The sequence below is a fragment of the Corvus kubaryi genome, unplaced genomic scaffold, assembly GCF_017639235.1.
Source record: "Corvus kubaryi isolate FWS band 111438036 unplaced genomic scaffold, C.kubaryi_AGA036_p1.0 37142, whole genome shotgun sequence".
Taxonomy (NCBI): Eukaryota; Metazoa; Chordata; class Aves; order Passeriformes; family Corvidae; genus Corvus; species Corvus kubaryi.
Window position 1 is genome coordinate 582,667 of NW_024581036.1, and position 19,166 is coordinate 601,832.

General features: G+C 37.0%; 1 protein-coding gene across 5 annotated transcripts in view; it reads right to left on the reverse strand.

The window, feature by feature from the left end:
* The window catches only part of NCKAP1 (NCK associated protein 1), a 61,668-nt gene that overhangs the window by 11,021 nt on the left and 31,481 nt on the right, over positions 1-19,166 (reverse strand). For 4 of the 5 annotated variants that reach the window (XM_042021446.1, XM_042021444.1, XM_042021443.1 and 1 more), the window contains 12 exons: positions 18,985-19,043; positions 18,279-18,424; positions 16,871-17,003; positions 15,084-15,203; positions 14,687-14,826; positions 13,379-13,510; positions 10,776-10,994; positions 10,295-10,425; positions 9,789-9,886; positions 5,388-5,481; positions 4,679-4,761; positions 4,141-4,221 (listed from right to left, as the gene is read on the reverse strand). In XM_042021446.1, the coding sequence (XP_041877380.1) occupies positions 4,141-4,221; positions 4,679-4,761; positions 5,388-5,481; positions 9,789-9,886; positions 10,295-10,425; positions 10,776-10,994; positions 13,379-13,510; positions 14,687-14,826; positions 15,084-15,203; positions 16,871-17,003; positions 18,279-18,424; positions 18,985-19,043 (1,436 nt within the window). The remainder of the gene's footprint in view (positions 1-4,140; positions 4,222-4,678; positions 4,762-5,387; positions 5,482-9,788; positions 9,887-10,294; positions 10,426-10,775; positions 10,995-13,378; positions 13,511-14,686; positions 14,827-15,083; positions 15,204-16,870; positions 17,004-18,278; positions 18,425-18,984; positions 19,044-19,166) is intronic. The other variant, XM_042021447.1, reaches the window with a different exon arrangement.

Genomic DNA, 19,166 nt, shown 5'->3' on the forward strand with positions numbered 1-19,166 from the left:
CCATAAATTTTCATGTACAGTTGAGCAGTTCCATGTAGTGAATACTGTGCAGACTATCCCTGTGTGCTCCAGCCCAGCCACCTGAGGGCAAGCTTTGGTATGAAAAGCATACAATGCTGTTTGTAGAGTCCTACATGAAAAGAATTACAGGGCATGCTTTACAGCCAACAGGCTCAAAAGAATCATAGAATCTCAGAATGGTTTGCGTTAGAAGGAACCTTAAAGCCCATCCCATTCCACCCCCTGCCATGGGCAGGGACACCTTCCACTATCCCACGTTGCTCCAAGCCCCATCCAACCTGGCCTTGAACACTTCAGGGATGAGGCAGCCACAGCTTCTCTGTGCAGCCTTTGCCAGGGCCTCACCACCCTCACAGTCACGATTTTTTTCCTAATATCTAATCTTAAACTACTCTCTGTCATCTTAAAGCCATTCCCCCTTGTCCTGTCAGTACATGTACAGTGGAACAAATGTAAGCCTGTTTCTAAAAGCCTGTATAGACAGCTCAAGAATTTAATATTAAAAATATCCAAATAAAAGGAGAACAAAATCCCATTTTGACTGTCACCCCAAATCATAAGTTTTGGGAATAGTAAAATAAAAGTAACATTTCATAACAAGTATTCATTTCATCAACAGCTTTAAGACTATTTATACTTTGCTTGGTAAATTCAGTACATAAGAAATTACTGTTATTATGTCCTAAAATATGCCCAATTGGGCAACTGTTCCAATCCACTGTACTAAACCTTATAAAGATCTTGATGTGCTTTTCAAAAAAAAAAAAAAAAAAAAAAAAAAAAAAAAAAAAGTTGCCTTATTGTCCCAAAAGAAGACACTGTTACCTACAGTTGCTCAGCTGGGCCAAGAGAAAGCTCACACAACGAGCTGCTAATTGTCCACAGGGCTTAATTGTTAGCAGGCTCTAAGAACAGTTCTGGCCCTTCCAACAAGATGTTTCCAAGACAAAGCTCTGGCAGAGAGTTGTGGGAGAGTACATGTCAAGAGTTTCCAGTACTCTCAACAGGCACTATGGACAAGATTACCCAGGTCTGGCTCGTCCATGCACAGTCCTCCAACATTATCCAGACAAGCTGTGAACTCTCCAACAAGTCTACATGGCATCACGTCACACCATAAGACACGACATCTATGGTTGGTATCATGTGTACACCAGCATGGTGGAGTACACCCACAGCAGTTAGAATTTATCTCAGACACTTATAACTAAAAAAACCACACACCAATGCACAAAATAGGTATATTTAAGAATCACAGCAGAACTACAGCAGAGACAGAGAAGGCCAACAGCCAAATATTATGTGAAGCAGAAGGCAACTAGGTAATGCCATGTGGCAAGAGCCAGACAGCAGCCCTCAGCAGGGTTTTATTTTGCAGTAGATAGCATTTCTTCTTCCATGCAATTATTCCAGTGACTGTAAATTACTCTGCTGACTTCCAGAAAAGAAGCAGCAGTTACCACACTTTCTCACATCTGCTGCTACGAATGAATTCAGTAATGTCTTTGGAGGTCCACTAAACTGTTTCAATCAAATGATCTGTTACCATCAGCTTAAAAATGTTAAGGGTAAAATACTGTCTTCAATGATTACTGTTGCAGCCTTTATCCCATCCTACTTTTTAGCACTTCCTTGATACCAGTAGGTGAAAGATGCTTTCTGAAAAGATCAAGCAAAGTAAGCACTGAACTTCCCATCTCATCTCTTCCGGATGCTGATTCCTCAAGTTCAATAATGTATTGAACATGATGCTCTGGAGATCAATCATTTTCTCCACAACTACATTAGGAATTTTAGAAAGGCTTTTCTTGAGAGGTACAAAGGCAACTTGCATCATTTTGATATAATTTTTATCATGAGCTTGTACATTTGAAGTTAATTTTCCATAGCATTTCCACAGAATTCCTCTGTTGTGGTATGAATTTCAGTATTTTCTGGGACATCTAATGTGCTGAGGCCTGAGTAGCAGGCCTCGGCCAGAGCTGACTTACAAAATAAATCCTGGGCACTGTGTGAACACCATCAGTATTATTTAGCTAAAAATAGATGACAAAGATGCACATGCTAGCTCTGTATAACCTTGTCTAGTTATCTGCAAGAAATGTATCATTTTAAGAAACTTTCCCAACTGACATGAATAGAGGCTCGTTTGTAGGGTATTTTAGGGGAAAACCCTCCCAGCTGAGGCTTGGGCTCTGGCCAAACCGTGGCCCCTGCTGGCTGGGACGTGTGCCATCAGATCCAGGAGTTTTTGTGCTAAAAATATCATCAAGTCACTTTGACTTGCTGATTTGGGCCTATAAAAGCTGCACTAACTTTTGGGGCGAATTTGGAGACCTCACCTACGGATGGAGGCACCGCATAGGATTTTCCCAGCTGCTGGGAAGAGTTCACCAGGTCCTCGCTGCGAAACAGGGCTCCTCAGCTCCTCAGCTCCACAGACTGTGGACTCTGGGTGATGGTAAAGTATTTAGGCAATTGGTGATGTATCTTTCTCAATCACTATCCTTTCTCTCGTATTGCAATAATTAGGTACATTACCTTGCTTATTTTTGCTTGTTGCTAAAGCCGAGTGCATAGTTTTATTGAATGTATCATTTTACTTCTGTGTTGCCTTTATATTCATAGTAAAATAAGACCATTCTTTCCATTGGTGTCTGTGTTCTTTAAATTGCCCCATCAATTGGCAGAACAACATCAGACATTCACGACTGGTTTATCAGCATTGCAAGTTTCAAAGAGCATGTGATTATATTTTGGAATGAAATAGTATACATGTAAAATTTCAATAATTTTAACTGAAAATGATCCAGAATATAACTACTGAACTGCGTTTTCTGAAATCATGAAGCTCACAATGATAGACTCTGAACTTTTAAAAGGAGGAGGATGTTTCTTATTTGATGAATTTTCATACACACAGCACTTAGTTACTTTCCTCAAGAGCTAACAGCAAAATGTGAACTTCAAGTTCAGGGACAACAACAACATATTCTGGCCCTTAAAAACCATACTTAGCTCAAGAGCAGATTTCTAGAAGTTGTTTCTGGAAAAGTTAAAGAGATGTATGTGGATACAAAAATGCTGCTAGCAAGGATTTTCTTGCTATTTTCTAAGCCCATAAGAGACTTTTCTCTCTCACAGAAGAGGTAGCAGCGTTATGTAAACAACCAAATACCTGCAGCCTTGAAAAGTCTTGTTTATAGTACAGTAGAAAAATATTTTGACAATGGATGTTTTAGGATTTTGGCCAATCACCCCCAAGGGGTGGCTGATCCTTTGTCCAATTAGATTATGAAGAAAAAAGTCTATAAAAGAGTTTGTAAAATAATTAAATAAATCAATCTTGCTGCACAATTCCTGTCTGCTGGATCTTCTCCTCCCTACGGCTGAGGGACATGGTAATATACCTTAGGGTTCTATTTTTTTTTAATAGATGTACATTGTATATCCCACTGCACATTCTCTACAAATCAAACTGCTGCAATACCATTAAGCAGCTGAAATCCTTCACAGACTCCAAGTTGCAATAAGAAATTAAAACCCTGCTAGACGTCAGCTACTGTGCATATGTGTTCAGAAGCCATGTGATGTGCCAACAAGGGTTTTTGGATGGAAACATACTGTCATTCAGAACCTTACTTAAGCTGCTAACTTTTTTTTCTCAAGCATTTCATACAGTGGGTTCACAAAAATTTTCAATTTAAGGTCAAAATCAGACTTGTCGCTATTACATGCACAGAGCTCCAACCACATACAGAGAGTCCTTGAAATATTTAGTTTTACCAGTTGTACTGCTCACAGCATGAAGCAGCTCAGCATTCTTCTGCTTGTCATGTTTTAACACTTGATAAATCTTGTTCTTAAGTCTATGAAAGTTCTTAAATGTGATCACAGGCATATAGAGATTTGTGCTTATCCTAGCAGTTGGTTGAGATTTTTTTCCCCAGAACATTAGGAGGCTGCAGATCCACAATTACTAAGCTCTTAAGGGGGGGAAAAAAAAAAAAAAGGCGTTCTTTTTGTCTGGATGTTCAACACTAAGCATGAAAGCCTTGCTGCTTACATATTTTTGGTAAACTCCAAAACGACACTATCACCCCTTCAGTCAAACATTACCTTCATGTCAGTCTCTCTTGGAATGTGATCTTTGAAGTCCTCAATGGAACTTACAAGGAAAGGAATGTGGTAGGATAAGACCTAAGAGACACAAACACATACAAAATGAGAAAAATTACTTCCCATGTTAATCATCAGTTAGACACTACCATTACTTTACTGGGCTTATTTTTTATTTAAATGGGTTTTTATTTTACGCATTTGTATTGCTTTGTAGATTTAAGACATTAAAACCTAGTAAATGTTTTCAATAAAGAAGTGAAATAAAAGCCTTTAAAATGAGTAAACACAGAAAACATGATCTAAACAAAATTTGATGTTTTAATATAACAGTTCCCTGAATAGTACTCAAAAAATAGATTCCCTCACCCCAAGTTGCAATCTGAAGTTCAGTTACAACTGAGTATTGCCATTTCACCCACATGTTGTCAACCTTTTAAGAGGTAGCATTCCTGAACAGTGACGCTTTAAATATTCTATCATTCCATTTAGTTAAATACAATGAAAATGATTCAGAACATATTCAGTTCTTTCTTACATCTCTAAGAGCTTCCTGTGCCAATGACCGAAAAGACAAGATAACACCAATAATTGTCATTCTCTTCAAAACACTGTCAACAGCTGAAAAGAGAACAATGAACAAAGTGCCGATGTTTATTGTCAATGTGATTGTTGAAGCTCAATTCTTCAAATAAGAGAAACAAAGTATTTAACAAAATATTGAAAACAGCAAGGTACTGAAACAATGGCATTCCTTAGAAGAGCCAAAATAACCAGTGCTAAAGCAGGTTTTTATAGCTGAATCCACAATGGGATTTTCAGTAGAAGACTATCACAGTTACCACTTCCTGGAATGAAACCTAGTATACAGTACTGGATGCTAGCGCTGGTTCTGTGCTTTCCTGAGTCCAAAAATGTCTCTTTATTGTAATTATTTTTTGTTTCACATTCTACAGCTATGTACCAGGCTTCCAGATTACTGCTGCTACAGCTACGTATTATCATCCCTGAAATGATGCTTAAGACTCACCACTAATATACTGCCTGTGCACTACATAACACTGAAATCTCACTTTGTACATGAGAAGACCGGAAAAGTTTAAAATGATCCATCAGTTTACATGAGCTCACATACATTTTGCTGCTTATGGATACTCAATACAGAGAAATTAATTTTTCTCATTTTCTTTACAAAGGCAGATATAAAAAATAACTGTATCTTTAGTAGGATCTTGTTAGTTACTCACATGATAATCTTTTAAAGAGTGCTGCCATCTGGTCTGGCTTGTCAAAGCTGGTCCTCATTTGTGTTAGAACTTCAACATTCTCCACCACAAGTTTCTATAAAGAAGCAAGGATTCATGTCAGCTATAGATTTCAGCATGTTAACTGGATAAATGCCTGATTTAGGACATTTCAACTTGGCAGAAAAGCAACCAACCCTATGGAATACAGATGTTCTTAATGTGTTCTTAATGGGACGACTATCAATATTATCATCAGTCACTACTATACACAAAAGTTCTGAATCAAAAAGCAGAGGATTAGATACCTCTTAGAACACGATTTTTGTACTGAGCAATGTGTACCACATCTTAAAGCAAAGGAATGTAACTCAGTAAAATCAGACAATAGGTCCCTGTGCCACTCAGCTGTTTAGAAGAAAAGTATACATATTGCAATAAAAATGTAAATTCACAAAGTAATCAATTCTTTTGGATTGCTGCTTTCACTAATTATGCTGAAATTTAATGCTGGTAAAATTGAAAAATGGAATCAAGAGTGGAAGTCAGATTAAGCCCTGATGCAGTTTACTTGAAATTTTCTTCCACTATAATATAAATAAAAGCAAAGACATACCTTCAAGTCCCAACACCATAGCCTGAAACAGTTAAACTCAAGTGCAGTAGTTTTCATGTCAGTTTGGGCAAAGGAAAGAAAATGTGTCTGTTTCTAATTTTTAACAGCTCTCATACATGCAACTTGTACCATTAGAGTAAATGTAACAACTTTCCCAAAATCATTCTCCAAATATGTATCAGTTTAAATTTAAATTACAGAGATTGCATAATCACATCTCTAAAATGTCAGATCCAAATTTCCTGTGAGCTGAGGAACTTCAGCTGTGCTAAGCTGTATTTTTAAACTCTCTTCAAGCAAAAAATAGGTAGTTTATTCTTATAAAAATATTTTTGCAGTCTGAGTGCTAAGTATCCTATTTCAGAAAGGGAGAAGTGATTCTCTCTTAGATAGAGGACAATCAACAGCTAAGAAAATGTAGATCTCTTAATGTTCTTCTAACATTGAAGAAAGTATTTCCTTCTATTTAAAGAAAACTTCAATTAATATTTTATATTAATAAATATAAATATACTAAATGATATCAAGGTAAAAAAGAACTGAAGGATGGAGGGAGAAACCAAGATATTTTGGATTGGGGCTGGTCTTCCAAAGTGATTATCAATAGTTTTATTTTTCAAGTAGGTACATTCCAATCCATCTTAATTACCAGAGGCAGCAGCAGGAAAAATTAATATTCATCAAACATGTAGGCTACTCTAAGCTTGGAACATGATTATATATATATATCATAAAACCTAAGAGACATACCTGCAGGAACCTACTGCTAAGGATCCACGAAGATCTAACCTTTGACAGTTTTGCTAGCTGCTTTAATAGTTTTATTTTACTTCACTTCAACCCACACTGAGAACAGGGCGAAACATAGCATCTGGCAAGCAGGCAGATTAATTTTAAGAGTAAATATTCCTGTGACCACAGGAGGAGAAAAAACCAATACAATCTATAATGCTGCTATGAAATCAATGGTGGTCTGTGTTTACTCCCACTTTGTAGTAAGTAGCCTGTGCAAAGCAGATCTGTCCAACAACTACACTGTATCATGATCGTACTATTCCCATAAGATCAAGTCTATCCATAATCCACCTACTGTCCTTACTTTCTCATTTTTAGTGAAAAGCAAGGAAAGAAGTATAGAAAATGCAGCAAACTAACCAAGAATCTTTAAGGTCACTTCTCTCCTGATACCTAAGCTTTTTATATATTTTTCATACATTTGTAGTTTTGTAGATTGCTAATGCATGGTTGTAGATCCAGTACTTTTCCTACCCTTTTCCCCTAGATTTTAGAACAAATAAGCTAACATTGTAATACATTCCTGAAAGTACTGTTTAGTCTTATTGTCAGGAAGAGGGCCTACAAGAACAACATTTTGTTTTCCAACCAGAATCTGAGAAGTCATAACAAGAAGTGGGGCAAAGAAGCCCTTGGATCAACTCCAAGGGGCTGACCCAGAGGTGGGTTACTGGGGCAACCAAATCTCCTACCGGATGTACCTGTTAGATATCCTAATTAATTAACCTTATAAAATTGTAGAAATCCGGTGGTGAGTGTGCCCATCACCACTGGGACACCTGTAAGCTTCCAATAAAGGTCTGCTTTTCACTTTACTATTCTAACACTCTTGCAAGGGTTTTTTCTCTTTTGATTATAGGCAACACTTCCAACCCAAACTGTTCAACGACTATGAGTAGAGTGCACATATGCATGCACATGATGTATTTCTATGCTGAAAAGCCAAAGCAAGACTGGTTTGCACTGAAATGGACCATTTTAAACTAACTGATGTATCAGAACTTGGCATTTTACTTTAAATCCCTCAAAGCTCTCCAGAATGCAAGTCTGAAGGCAATAGCCCATGCACATTGTTACTCAGTCAAGTTTTCAACTTTCCAAAGGATAACCAGCATATCAATTTAAGATTTAAAAGGAGTAGGCTGGAATACAGTTCAAATAGTGACTTAAATGAGGCAATCTTCCCCTTCTTGCCCCAGTCTTAAACTTCAGATACAAAACTGACACCTGGTCCCACTTTGCAGGAAGCAAAGTAAGCATGTTGAACCCTACTTGTAATAAATTCCCTGTGCTCTCCTTTTGCTGCTTTCTTCTCCCAAACACAGATGCTTCTCAGTGCTCTCTTGCTAAGCCAACTATCTCAGCCAAAGAGATGAACATTTTATTACTTTGTTTTTTCCTCCCAATATGTAGTCAGGCACATGTGGATCTACATTATGCTCTGCTTACCCTCAGAAGTATCAGAAAACAATGGATTTCAGACACAATTTAAGGTTGCTTTAAAAAAATACATCTACAGTATAAACTGTGCTGATTTTGAGGAAATACGATGACCCGTCAGTAAGTGCACAAACAGTACAGCAACAAACACTTGCTGAAGGCCTTTGTGCTTAACTCGAAACATGACAGATGCCATTTTGTGCATAGCAAGGAGTTACAGAATTTAACTTTAAAACCACACCATTCTCACCTGGAAAGCCTTATGCTCTAACTCAAGAATTGGAATAGGCATAAGGAATCAATTACCCTGGCAGGCTGGGCACTCAGGTCAGGATTGCTGCATGCTCTTAAGCCAGCTTGGAAAGCATAAGCAACCCCTCTTCTAAAGCTGTGAGAGTGAATAAAAGGCTTCAAACCTTTTTATCATACATCTCAGCCTTTCAGCAGCACTGCAATTCAAGTGTTTACAAAGAAAACAAGATCCTTGAAAGTGTAACACAGGATATATTAAAACCACACACTTCTAAAGGTCTGGTATGCTGACAATAAATTGTTATTGAATAAAAAAAGGAACTTCCTTAGATCTCTTAGGTATTCATGTACTTTTTCAGGCATGCATGAATAGTTACAAAATACAGCATGCATGAATAGTTACAAAAAATTCCTTAGTTTAATCAGTGGTTAAATAAACTGAAAATTACGAGATGTTACAACAACTTGGAATTAAATTTGGAAATGACACTAAAAGAACAAGTCATATGAAAAAAAAAATCTAGGTCAATTAGTGATATTTTAATAGTATGACTACTTGGAGAAAGTAGTATATATTATTACATTTATTAAAACCTCTTTCCAGAAAGAGTTGCACAGGTACCAAGTGGTTCCCCTGACACTGTTTGCTGTTTTGAATATACATGAAACTAACTTCTTTGACATGTCCCCATTTCCAAATTTTTTCATTGCATCAACTTTATTATTTGTCTGTGTTGCTGTAGATGTGAGGTTTATTTATCAGAACACAGACTTTTATAATAAATTGTTACTGCTGACCCAGAGGGAAAGACATATGTAAAAATGAGGAAAACTAACAAAGAAAAAAGGACCTGAAGCCTTTCATCCATGTAAACTAAACAATAGATGCATACACACATCATTAAGAAATAAGTCCTTACAGAGTACTAAGATAGATTTGAGATTTTCCTGCAACATTTGGAGAGTCAACAGTCTTGGGTAAGGGCTTCACGAACACCTGGAAATCTTGAGAAACATTTCTCTTCCCACTGATGATAAAGAGACTTGACTTCTAACTTACGGTATCTAACACAGAAATGAACAGTCTGCATAAAGTCCTGAACATTCAGCTGTCAAAGAATGTGGGATACACACATACTGGCTGTGCAAACTTATTACAAAAGAACAGTACAATTCTCAACTTCATAGGTTTGATGCAGTTATTTTAAAAAGATGGCATGCAGAAACATAGGTATTAAATATGCTAAAGGAAGCTTAACCAGAAAACTACTGCCTTCCCACCCACCAGTTTCCAAGGTTACCTTAAGCTCAGCAACCTGCGAAGAGATGTGCCACATCAGACTTTCACTTAAGAACTTCATGCCATATGGTCCCAGAAGTTCAGAAAGGGCTCTCATTTCTGAGAAATAAAAGAAACTGTTATACTTCAAACATTCCGTCTTCATTTATTTGCAGCCCATCATGTCTCTAGCGTGGTGTTTTAAGTGCAAAAATATTTTATCCCTAAGTGTAACTTTAAAGACAAGAATTTGTATGGTAGTAGAATTGAAGCAGTAGTCACCAACACATAATATACCCATTTCTTTAGCTTAAATGCAACGCTACTTTGACCAAAAATAGGAAAAGTGAGGCAAGAGGCAGCATGAATAAAAAGTACTTAAAATACTACTGAAGGCTAACAAATGTTAACTCTAAGACTTAGCTGTTATTTCAGTAACATTTGCTCTGAGAGTTACTGTTATTCCAGTAACTCAAGCAATACAATAACTGTCCTTCACAAATATTGAGTAGAAATATCAAAGTTTACCTGATATGTCAGAGTATTCCTCAGCATTAAATGTCAATTCATTTTCTGTAGGCAAATTCACAAATGCCTTCATGGCTGGGAAATAGGCTATGTGACCATTGCTGACTTGCCGTAGCAAAGTTTCCAAATACCTTATCAGAAAGGGGAAAAGTTTTAGATGAAAAGGCACATGTTCATGGATACTCTATATAGATGAAGTATAGTTGTGTGACAAGGGACAGCAAGGCTCATAGACTGAAGCTTTATTTTCATAGTTCAACTGATGCCTGCATTTTACTCTGTATCTTGTCCCTATAAAAAGTGTCAGAAGTTTGCCAACAGGCAAACTTTAAACTGCTTTTAACAGGTATAGAGAGAAGTAAACATGTGATGTTGGAAACTTAGCAAATAACTCCACTTCTCCAATTCCAGATTTTTCATTAAACAGCAGTAACAAAAAATCTCTAAAAAATTTGTAACAAGCATTCATATAATTACTTACCAATTTGTGTACAGACTGGTAATGGTTGGCTCACCATGACTATCTAAATGCTGGGTTTGCTGAAGCAGAACATTGTTGAACACTCGTGTAATGTCGATCTGTACATAGTTTTCTATTGACTGGAGGACTGTCATATAGGCTCTTACACTGGTCAACAGCTCTGAAGGCTTTGCTATCTCCTGTGTTGCTTGATTGTACATAGTCATTCCAACAATTGACCTTTTAGAAACAAAAGGATTAGAAACAAATAAATTCATTTCTTAGTAAAAATTCAACAAAGAAGGAACTCTAAAGATGATTTCATATCCACGGAAATTCATAGAATCATAGAATGGCCTGGGTTGGCTTAAAGACCAGCTAGTTCTACACCTACCCCCCCCCCGCCATGGGCAGGGACACCTTCCACTAGACCAGGTTGCTCAAGAACCCCATCCAACCTGGCCTGAAATACTTTCAAGCATGGAAAATATTCATTTTACTTGAATACTTCTCAAATCTGCAACTACAAAACTCTAATCAATACACATACTACATTGTCACTTTTAAAAACTCTTTTAGGTTCCAAAGACAGCTGTATCAGTGGTTCCAGCAAAAATTTCATGAGACTAAGAGTACTCACCAAGTACTTTTCAAAGAAAGCTTTTTTCCCCCCTATCTCTCTCTCTCTCTCTCTCTATCTATCTATCTATATATATATGAGTGATCCACACTGTGCAAGGCTTATGTAACAAATATTTTGGAAAATAAATTAACGTTGACATCTTTTAAAATGAAGAACTTCTGGGAAACGCAAGAGCAATCATGTATTGAAGTATTCAAAGCATATTAACTCAAAAAATTATTTCACCAAAGCTGCTGTTATGATTTTAGTTTGAAATATCTTTAAAAAAACCAAACAGCTATAGTGTAGTATGAATTGAAAAATATATCCAATTTATACATTAAGTAAATAAATAGAAATCCTATTAATGAAAAATATATCTCCCTTTAGCTAACACAGTGGTTTCTATCTTTAATCAAGGAGTCAAGAAATTGCAGGACATACTTTAATTTGTTCAAATTCTCACTATAAATAAAACCAGGCTTCTAATAACAGATGCTCATAGGCTAGCTTTCAAGCTTGAACAGAACTGCATGAAGGACTGTATATTCTATTTTAACATACACGGACATGGACCTTACTCAGTATGTCACTGGAACCAGATCCTCAAACAAACTTTATCAGGGGATCCTTAAAAGCGAAGTCTTCTTAGTAAATAAATACTTGTTGTAGTGTTTACTTTAAGCTTATAATGGTCTCAGACTTTAAGAGCTAAGCTTTTAAGTAGTATGTACTTTTCAAAAGCAGAACAGGAATAAAAAAAAAGAAATCGTTAGATCACGACCTTCATCGTGAGTTAGTCTGGAGGAGAACACCACATTATTTAAAGTAACTTGTTGCTTGGACATATGTAAGTAAGTATTTTCTACAGTTTGCTTCTGAGGCAGTCTCTTACCTTAAAATAAATTCAAAATTGATACAATAACAAGATTAAACGGCATAATAATAAGCTCCAGTCCAATCACACGTGACACATAGCAGTTCGAAACAGTAAACAAATCCTAATAGTGAAACACGAACACTGTCTTTAAAGGAACACTGCAAACCTCTGAAAGAAATGCCACTTGAAGGTCTGAAAAATAATTAGAAATTGAATATCTATTCTGCTCAGCTAACAAGTTTCATTTCTTTCATGAAGCAAGAAGGAGGAAAGCAGTCTCAAAATAATGTGTCTGTTGCTTCAACCCCAGTTTACAAGCTGACCTCCCCCAAATTAAAATAATAAGCCAACAGTGGTCTAAGTTCATAAACCTGAAGAGCTGACTTCTTAAAATGTCATGAAGTTATCTTCACTTTTATGCCACCATATCTTATTGATGGAATGCTCCAGTGACCTAATATTATGTCTTGATGATTAAACTGATTAAGCCTTATACCCTGCTTGAAATATATAACTAGTAATTTTTGGTATAAAATAGTAGGATAGATGGCTCATTTAATATGAAGTCCTCTCCAGAAGTTGCCATTTGCCTATTTCTGTAAAGAATTATGAGAAGATCAAGGTAAGAACAGACAGCAATATCAAGCATCAACACTTTTTATTTAAAAAAAAAAAAAAAAAAAAAAAAAAAGTAATTGCACATATTCTCAGTTGGCTTTGTCAGGTCTTGCCTTCTGATTTTTAGACTTCCTTTCAGCAAGGCACTGGACTCAAACACTTGAAAACAACCCAGCACTGTGCAAAAGAATGGTGGGAATACATGTCTTCATAAATACCTAAAACCAGCCATCACCAGCTCCTACAAAATACACAGGACTGGGAATGCAGGATCTGGCTGTTAAATAGATTATATGGATTTCAATATATTTTGTTTTAAAACAGGAACTGACTATTGTGTATGTCTGCATATGTACCTTAATCATTGAGCTGGAATTCTAGTCATGGTTTTCACAATCCACCTTTAAAACCTAGTTTAATGTAGTAAGTACACAGTATTTCCAACATAAACTAGCAAAGGCTTATCTTGTGTATCAATGCTTCTAACTCTACAATATTTCTTACTTGGTAAAGCGGATTTCCAGGTGAGATGTCAAATATTCTCTTGGGGTAAACGTATGTTCCCAAACCACCGTGTTTGGTACATAATTGATAGAGAAGCAGAGCTCAGAAAGTGCAGTATGCAGTTTGTCCAGGCTTTAGAATAGACAAGAAATTAAGAAAAATATTTAATATAACGTAAGTGTATATTATAATGGAAGGCACATGCTGAATGGATAATGCCTCAAAAGGAGGTACAGGTCTAACCCTTCATTATCATGCTCTGCTTTGAGGCATTTTTCTAGCATATTTAAAAAACAGTATTTTGGCCAAGAACACATCCTACAATTACATACTGATCTGCATTGCATACAGTGATATGAGATTTATTTTTTTAAGAGAGATATACATATATACAAATATATGTTCCCCCCTCCCCCCCCCAAAAAAGACTAGACTGTTAAAGTGACTTTTCCCTAACTGAACTAAACAATACAAATAATGTTTCCTAGTAGGCAGTAATAAAAACCTAAAAATATTGGGGGAACGAATCTTAAACTAAGTTCTTTTCCATCAACCTCTCTAATCTTTACATTTCTCTGCTGTTTGGTTGTTCCAGCTGTAGCAAAACCACTTGCCCCCCTTCAGTAGTGTGTGAATTTAGGCACCCCCAATCACAACACTTCCCTTTTTTTAGCTTACTTCCTCTTCATACTTTTATCACACTACCATCCTGATCTCTGATCTCTCCTTACACCTATCTTATAGCCATTCCTACCCTATAATCTCTTACACCCCAAACTGTATTTATTGACCTTTCCTCTTACCTCTTCCAGGTTTGCTTTTGGTTTTGCTACTGATTTGGTGGTGCTCTCAGTTTTTCTACAGCCACTAACAAGGAAACCTTCCCCACTTGATTCAGGCACTGGTGCCACAACTCCATGTCAGCCATCAGCCTTACAGCAGCAAGAACTTCCTGCCCAGCCTGTACTTAAGAGTGCTAAAGGTAGAATCGAAGATGCCGCCTACTCCTTGGACTCACATGCCCACAATTAATATGACTATTCAGGAAGCCTAGCTCCAGCACAGGGATTCTTTCTGCTCAGGAAACAGCCAAGGGGATAAATTCAAGTGACAAACATTCCTATTACCTTTGTAACAAAAGTCAGTCTCTATACAAGCCACAGAAGCATCATAAGCTCACAAACTACAAAGCTGTAGAACTTACAGCCAATTAAATTTATTCAAACAAATTAAGCAAGATGCATTGAATATGTAAAAACACATTTTGACTTAGGATTCAAGGTGAAAGGAACAGAAGAAGCAGCTTACTTTGTCACAACCAATCTGTTTTTCCTCATGCTTTCTACTCCTGGTTTCTCCCTTTCAGGTTCTCCTTTCTTTCCAGTCTGTTTTTTTGACTTCTTGTTCACTGCTTGACTGATGGTTTTGGCACAATGTTTTGGCAACAACTGGTAAACAAAAAGAAATAGCCCCTCCAAATTAAAATCCAATTTTTTAGCACACTTCACCACACAAATAACTCATTCTTCCTTTGACACAATATTAGTATTAAAAATTCTTGCTCAAATCACCTTCAATTTTATGAACAGAAAGCTTACCCAAAACAGAGGGAAAACATGTGAACAGGAAATAGAACCATAAAAACCCAGAAAGTTGAATGGAGAAAATCTCAAAGGAGAATTAAAATAGACACAACCATACTCACCTGATCACTCAGTGTACATTGTTCTGTGCAAATGTCGGTGATAAGATTTCGAGCCTGCTTAGCCATTTCATCCAAGAACATGTTACACAAGGAAAGACTACGATCTCCGATATGATGTCGCTGTAAAAAAGGGAGAAAAGGAAGCAGAATTTTCAGTTTCCCATCGGTCTTACAGCACTGCAGAGAACAGTTCACTAATCATGTAACTAGGATATGGAAAATGATAAATTAATTATTCCTCAATAATCTTGACTCCAGGCTAATTTTTTTCTTTTTGGAAGCAATTTGAACCATGAAATTTTCAAAGTCACCATTAAAAATATTTTCTGTAGAAAGAGGCAAAACCAAAAATTTTGAAGAAGTAGGTTTTCATATTTAATTTTGGAGCAAATCTACTTTAATGTGTCCAATACACCAAGGTCTCTGTGAATGTCCTCTTCATTAATTTGTGCCAATACTAAGTCTAGGGGGAAAAGAGCATGCAACTCAAGCTACAGAGAAAGCAGTGTCCTTCAGACCACTGAAAAAGTCAATGATAAAGCCCTGCTACATTAATTTCTGGATTCTGTTCTTTTGTCACTGGATCTGCACAAGCACAGTCTCTGTCTTGCTGAAATCCTCCTTTCACCACTGATGTTTACTTTCTATCAGCCACACTACGACACATTATACACAGCACAGCAAAGATTATTTTTCCAATACGATAATAGTTACCAAGGCATACAATTCAGAAACTGAATTTCAATTTCTGCTGGCTGGGACAAAATGTGCTTGCTGTAGCTGAATGCACAGTAACTAGTGTCCAGTGGACTTTGGCTACTGATTCTTTACTGTTACTATAATTGTTCTCAAAGATGTCTCTTGTCCTGAAGGGTTAAGCTTTCCTGGAAACCTTTTAGTGCTTGTTTAGTATAAATAGCATTAGCAGCTATTTAAAGCAAAGCACACAAGGAAAATAACTATATAAATGTATATTGCAATGAAGTTTATGTTTAAATAAGTTATGTTAAATAGTATGTTTAATATACACAACCCCGTATTGTGTATATTACAATAAATTTATGCAACTAATTGTTTCAGATGAGCACTCTTAAGAAGGAAAACACATTTGCATGAGCACTACATAAATACGACCAAGTTAACTCCCAGACTAATTCCAAAGTCAAGGCACGTACAGGAAATGTACTAAAGGATTTATGCCATTACAACAAAAATAGAAAGAATTTCCTCAGATTCAAACTGCTTCCTTTAACAAAGGGTCCATTTCTTCAAGCAACACTGTATTTTTCAATTTCTAACTATAACCAACAGGGTTTCCATTACCCAGTTCTGACCAAACAAATCCTTGCATTATACTGTGTATCACTTTTTTTTTTTCTTACTGAAGAAAACTATAACAAGCCATACAGAATCTCCAACTTCCTATTTTCTTCTCCTAACTATGAGTTTACAAACCATTTGACAGGAAAATGGTTGCTTCTAAGTTTTAATAGGCATATAGAATTTATTAGCATCTAAGCCTGAAAAGCCATCTAATTTTTGTATCTAACATAATCTCTCCTTAAAGCAAAGATCAAAATGCCTTCTCACTTCAGAACAGGATTTAGAGAGTTATGCATGAAGAGTCATGTAACAAGGTATCTACTTGTTTTACTTTCATTTTTACATTTTTAGCACTCTCCTCCCTCAAATCTTAAATTGCCATAACAAACACCTTCTTGAACTGTTCGGCTCTAGTTCACTCTACATTGAATAAGAGACGAAAATAACTAAAATTTTAAAATTACCTCTTCAGGGCATAGTTCATGGGTACAGCTCATAAAGTGAGTACAAAGCAGTGGGAATGCAATTGAGTATCTTGATTGAGAGGGAAGCTCCAAACACTGCTGAAACATCTTCTCAAAAGCACGACTATAAAAACTGAACAGAATTAATCAGTTATTAATCAGACATTTAAATACAATATATATATTTTTGCTACAAATAAGGTTTATTTCACACAAATCAGATGCGATTAGCATCAGATTTGTAGTTATACCAAAAATTGCCCCATGCTTTCATAACATTTGTTTTCTGCATTTACTTCTCATGCATTTTATTTGGACTTCTATTTTACACTATTATTATCATCATCATATTTTTATTCTGACATTTACCACATAAGCACTATAAAAACTTGGACTTTTTGCAAAAAAGTATTAAGGAAGAATCTGAAAATGGTTTGTGGTCAATTACATGACTACTTGGAGAATATCTCTGACAGATGTTCATAAATACTTTTTTCAAACTAATTCTTCTAGAAACCAAAAATTCCTATTGATTCTTCCACTGGCCTATCTTCCTACGTGTCTTGGGGATGGTGTATTATCCCATACCATTTTTGGGGATTTGGTCTGTTTTGTTTTGTTTGTGTCTGGGGTGGCTGCTGTTCCCGCCCCACCCTCCATCCTCCCCAAGCTGTGCGGAGGGTGTTCGGGGACAGGGGGGGGCAGCCCCCCGGCAGGAAAATGAGGGTGTTCCTAGATCCTGGCAGGGCACGCACTGGCTCTGGGCTTCCCGACAGCAGAGCAGCAAAAGAAACCAAGCCGGCAAACTCAGTCACAGTGCCGAAGCAAAAAAAACCAAACCAAACCAAAAAAAAAAAAACCCCACAAACAAAAGAAAGCAAACAAACAAAAAAAACCCCAAAACCAAAAAAGCAGCAGGCAAAACCCACAGAAACAGCAGGACCCCTGGTCCGAGATACCGGCTGCATGTGTCCAGTCGAACCGCCTGCGCCGGAAGAAAGGGGCTGCCGCTCGCCCCGCCACCAACTCCCTCTGGGAACTGCGTCTTGGCTCCCAAACATCGCCATAGCCCCGGAACCAGGGAGGATGGGGGTGGGGCGGGGACAGCTGCCACCCCTGGGCACAAATCAAAACAAAACAGATCAAACCCCCAAAAATGGTATTGGATAATAAACCATCCCCAAGATATTCCATCCCTTATCCCATACCAGGGAGGATGGGGGCTGGGGCACAGACAGCAGCCATCCTAGGCACAAACACAACAAAACAGATCAAAATCCTCAAAAATGGTATGGGATAATCGACCATCCCCAAGACACTATGAAGTGTGCTATTTAAAAACTACACTTGCAAGGACAAACCAAACAGTAAGTAATAAAAAAATTGTACCGTCAGGTTAGTAGCATACCAAAAGATAGAAAGATCTGAGGTTTCAACCAACATCTCCACCAAAGAATCTACCATTTTTGTGTGGAAAATAATTGTGTTCATCATTTTTCCTAGTTCTCTATGGTCCGCAAGACCAAGTGAAGCTTTAGAAACACTGGTGTAGGCCTGGAAAGACACAACACAATTTATATGTTATATCTGCAGCTGCTTTTTTGCAAATTCCATTGCTATTGCTCAATACCAATGTTAAATACTGCTTGCGCAGTATTTAAAGACCATGTAGGTATCCTTCTCTTTCCACTACAGCTTAAAAAAAGCAAACTGCCTTTCAGTGAAGTCTCTAAATATCCGTTGAATACAACACTAATTCACAGATAAACTGCAGAACAAATGTATTGACAAAACACAAACTTGTAAGCACTCCTTTACCAGCATAGGCAGGCTGAATCACACTCTGCACACCCACCAAATGGCTCAGCCTCAACACATTCTATTTCTGAACTGTTATAAACACCCCCAAGGGATGATTTGCAAAAAGTGCCCAAAGCAGATGAAGCTATATGAAGACATAGCAAATTATCTGTTAAAGTATTTGTTTAAGAGTAGGTTATTTTAAGATAGCCTGTCACCCACTTGCAGTGTGACAGTAATCTAGAACAGTAGTAATCTATGAAATATTTTGGTTTTAAGTCAGTGAAGTGTCATGCATATTTATCAATTCTTACCTGCAATCTAAACCAATCTAATCTCATTCCTCTGAAGTCAAATACCTCTCCATCTTCAACTGCATCAGGGAAAAATATAGAACAGAAAACCCTTAGAAAACAATTACAAATTCAGATATACTATATCAGACCTTCTAAAAACCCCAAAGTAGTAAAGAATGATATGGGTAATGAACCTCATG